Here is a 5,000-nt window from a genome sequence, read left to right on the forward strand (position 1 = left end):
TTTTTGCCTCCTGAGCGCCTTGCCTTGTTTCCACGCTATTTCTGTATTGGTCATACCAGAATAACCCCTGGACAGCTAGGTGAGTGAGGGAGTTTCATCTTAAAATAATCACAGCAGGGAGGGAAGCCACCAGTAATTCTACCATTATGTTGTTTAGCTACTTTACAGAGCGAGTAAAGTAAAAGCAAGTCAGTAAAGTAATCATCCTTCATTTTGGGCTGAAAACTCGCACGCCGAAATAAAACAACATTGTTGTAGTGTGAAAGTATGTGAGCGGGTCAGGGGAGCGACAGCGGATCGTCCCGGGCCGTCCGTCTGTCCGTCACACACAGTTTCTCGGACGCCACTGATTGATTTTAGAAGAAACTTCCGGGAATGATGTCATTACTCGGTTCCTAGCCTGGTTCCAGACTCAGAGAGATTCAGAGTCTGGTGTTGCTCTATTCAACGGTGATTTCTCAATCGGAATAACAATTGGGCCAATCAGAGCCTTTGTGGGCGGGACTAAAGTTTGAACCGTTCGTGCGACGGTTTTTCATTTCCGTTTCGGCAGAATAATATTTGTTGAAATCTCCTCCTTAACCAACAGATTGTCTTTGCAAAGACGATATTTTTGTCAAAAACAAACATTCTTGGTGAAGTTACTAAATACGCCCGGCATCATGTGACTGAAGTGACGTCAGAGCGGCCGATACGTCGGTCACTAGTGATTGGTTCGGGGAAAATCGACCCCCCCCACACCCCCCCCACAGAAAACGGCTAAGGAGGAGGAAATCTCAGCTGGATAAAGGAGTGGAACCAGATGGACGTTCAGACTGCTCTGTTCCAGCATTTTTTTTTATTTCACTGATTGGCCTAAGGGGGCGCTACAACATTTGTTTAATTGTCTGCACGTCACGCGCAATATCTCGGACGTTGCTGATGGGATTTTCACAAAACTTAAAGGAATGATGCGTGTCGTCGGTCCATCCTGACGTTTTTCCAACTGCTCTGATTGGCCTGAGGGGGGCGCCACAGCGTTTGTTTAATCCAGAAACATGAGGCAACATATTTTCTACTAATTTCCTCACTGCAGCTCTGCAGCGCTGGTGAGGAACGACTGGAGACCGTTCTGCTCACTGTTGACAGTTTTCTTCATAGTTTTCCCTCTGGGTGTGAATGGGCCTTCAGTGCTGCTGGGACTGCAGGGGAAGAATGAATTTAGTGTCACCAACCACAAATAGTGACATGGCTTCTCTCTCTCTCTCTCTCTCTCTCTCTCTCTCTCTCTCTCTCTCTCTCTCTCTCTCTCTCTCTCTCTCTCTCTCTCTCCCAGGCACAAAGCAGAGTTTGTTGCCTCTGCCAGCCTGCAGCCTCCACATCGCTCCGGAGGAAGGAGAAGGACAGACAGCAGAGATACAGGAAGAGATAGAAGAGGAACAGGGAGAGAAAAGAGAGAGAGAGAGAGAGAGATAGGCATCAATTAGAAGATGTAGAAGGACGGCTGGAGGAGAGTAAGAGGACAGGAGCGGAGTAGAGAGAGACGGAAGAGAGATAGACAGAGGATGGACAGAAAAGAGAGAGGGAGGGACAGAAGAGGACGAGGGACGGGAGACGGAGGATAGAGAGATAAAACAGAGATATGGATAGACAGAAGAGGGACAGTCGAGTCACGTTTGTGTTTAGCTGCAGTGTCAAACAATACATGCTGTCATTACACTGATATCATGATAAGACATATGATGATATGATATAATATGATGATATGACATGACATTATGATGTGATATAATATTACAATATGATGATATGACATGACATTATGATGTGATATAATATTACAATATGATGATATGACATGACATTATGATGTGATATAATATTACAATATGATGATATCACAGTTTGATGAGTCAGTCAGTGTTATGCATGTTGTTATGGTTTAAGCTGTTTGAGACTTTAAAGTCGAGATGAAACGGCATTTCGAGAGTATCTAACTTCCGTATCGTGAAACAGGAAAGACGTAACGTTGGGAGGAATTTGATTTGAACGTTGAAAAGTGGTCGTGTCATAACACACCGAAGTACCATGCTATTGCTAGCTAGCTAACTAATGAATCTTAGCTCTGTGCGCTAAAAGTTGAAGATTGATTGATGGGTGGATGTCATGATATTATTGGTTGAAATTGGTTATGGGCATGCTTATGTAAGCACACGGCATATTTTGTTTTACAGGAAGTAAACATGATTGAATTTTGATATAAGAATACAAAGAAATTGACTTTTTGTATTTTTTTTGGCATATATTGTTAAATAGGTGCACAATATGACCGGGGATGTGATCTAAAAGGGTTAAAAAGGCATTTTTCATTTCATCTCGATTTTAAGTACCCTGACTTTAGCTGACTTTACCCTTAAATTTCCCCTTAAGTAGCTTCAAAGATAGATTTTTTTTTTTCCTAACTGTTTACACTAAATGTGCACACTAAATATCTACAGATGATTTCTCACACTGAGACTCAGCAGACTGTTTTCTGCCTGCAGTGAACGAGGAGGAGCCACACTGAGCCTCCGTTTATCTGTTCTTTCAGTAGTGATAGTATTGGTATTAGTAGTAGTAGTAGTAGTAGTAGTAGTAGTAGTAGTAGTAGTATTAGCAGCAGTGGTAGTTGAATCAATAGCGTTGGTGTTTGTATGAGTTTCAGTGTTATCAGTTTTACTGTGAGGCTGCAGTCTGTCAGTGCAGCTCAGTCCTGCTGTGAACTGAACTCTCCCTGCAGGACAGAGCGCTGTCGCCCCCTGCAGGACAACAACATGCAGTACAGCTGACAGAGTGCTGCACCAGTACTGTGGTGCAGTAATACTGAGCCTACTGCAGTACAGTATCAGTACTACAGTACCATACTGGTGTACTCGAAGCCTTAGAGAGGCCGGATCTGTCATAACTTTCAAAAATCATTTTAAAGCTAATTTATTCTCTTTAATTTGTGGCTCCACTGCACTGTTTTAGTGTTTTATCCTGTTGTGACACTTTGTTCCCTCGTTTTCTGTTTTCTCTGCTTTTAATTTTGTGAAGAGCTTTGTAACTCACTGTTTTGAAAGGTGCTAAATAAATAAAGGTTTACTTACTTACCATAGTACAGTCTCAGTACTACAGTATCATACTGGTCTACTATAGTACAGTATCAGTACTACAGTAGGCCTATAGTACAGTATCAGTACTACAGTATAGTACAGTATGAGTACTATAGTATAGCATCAGTACTACAGTATAGTACAGTATCAGTACTATAGTATAGCATCAGTACTACAGTATAGTACAGTATCAGTACTACAGTATAGTACAGTATCAGTACTATAGCATAGCATCAGTACTACAGTATAGTACAGTATCAGTACTACAGTATAGTACAGTATCAGTACTATAGCATAGCATCAGTACTACAGTATAGTACAGTATCAGTACTACAGTATAGTACAGTATCAGTACTATAGTATAGCATCAGTACTACAGAATAGTACAGTATCAGTACTATAGTATAGCATCAGTACTACAGTATAGTACAGTATCAGTACTATAGTATAGCATCAGTACTACAGTATAGTACAGTATCAGTACTATAGTATAGCATCAGTACTACAGTATAGTACAGTATCAGTACTATAGTATAGCATCAGTACTACAGTATAGTACAGTATCAGTACTATAGTATAGCATCAGTACTACAGTATAGTACAGTATCAGTACTATAGTATAGCATCAGTACTACAGTATAGTACAGTATCAGTACTACAGTATAGTACAGTATCAGTACTATAGTATAGCATCAGTACTACAGTATAGTACAGAATCAGTACTATAGTATAGCATCAGTACTACAGTATAGTACAGTATCAGTACTACAGTATAGTACAGTATCAGTACTATAGTATAGCATCAGTACTACAGTATAGTACAGTATCAGTACTATAGTATAGCATCAGTACTACAGTATAGTACAGTATCAGTACTATAGTATAGCATCAGTACTACAGTATAGTACAGTATCAGCACTATAGTATAGCATCAGTACTACAGTATAGTACAGTATCAGTACTACAGTATAGTACAGTATCAGTACTACAGTATAGTACAGTATCAGTACTATAGTATAGCATCAGTACTACAGTATAGTACAGTATCAGTACTATAGCATAGCATCAGTACTACAGTATAGTACAGTATCAGTACTATAGTATAGCATCAGTACTACAGTATAGTACAGTATCAGTACTATAGTATAGCATCAGTACTACAGTATAGTACAGTATCAGTACTATAGTATAGCATCAGTACTACAGTATAGTACAGTATCAGTACTATAGCATAGCATCAGTACTACAGTATAGTACAGTATCAGTACTATAGTATAGCATCAGTACTACAGTATAGTACAGTATCAGTACTATAGTATAGCATCAGTACTACAGTATAGTACAGTATCAGTACTATAGTATAGCATCAGTACTACAGTATAGTACAGTATCAGTACTATAGTATAGCATCAGTACTACAGTATAGTACAGTATCAGTACTACAGTATAGTACAGTATCAGTACTATAGTATAGCATCAGTACTACAGTATAGTACAGTATCAGCACTATAGTATAGCATCAGTACTACAGTATACTACAGTATCAGTACTATAGTATAGCATCAGTACTACAGTATAGTACACTATCAGTACTATAGTATAGCATCAGTACTACAGTATAGTACAGTATCAGTACTATAGTATAGCATCAGTACTACAGTCTTTGTGTCAAGCTGCTGGAAGAGAGGAAATGTCTGTGTGTCTTCCAGCTGTAACAGGATGGAAAACGCCGCACTGCATTATGGGAGTGACGCTGAGCTCTGTAGCACTGGATCAATACAGACACTTTCAGGGGGGAAACTATTTTTTTGAGGATGCTGATTGATATTGAATCATGTCAGAAATGTTCTGTACGTTGTGAATTTAACAGTGTAAGTCTTTATTCAC

At 39.5% G+C, this 5,000-nt stretch overlaps 1 protein-coding gene across 1 annotated transcript in view; it reads right to left on the minus strand.

Annotated features, from left to right (window-relative positions):
• Nucleotides 1-1,066: 1,066 nt before the first annotated feature.
• Nucleotides 1,067-5,000, minus strand: part of LOC139918371 (hyaluronidase PH-20-like) — an 11,791-nt gene continuing 7,857 nt past the window's right edge. Inside the window, exon 4 of the mRNA XM_071907741.2 lies at nt 1,067-1,181. Coding sequence (XP_071763842.2) covers nt 1,067-1,181 — 115 coding nt within the window. The remainder of the gene's footprint in view (nt 1,182-5,000) is intronic.

This window comes from Centroberyx gerrardi, chromosome 4, assembly GCF_048128805.1.
Source record: "Centroberyx gerrardi isolate f3 chromosome 4, fCenGer3.hap1.cur.20231027, whole genome shotgun sequence".
Taxonomy (NCBI): Eukaryota; Metazoa; Chordata; class Actinopteri; order Beryciformes; family Berycidae; genus Centroberyx; species Centroberyx gerrardi.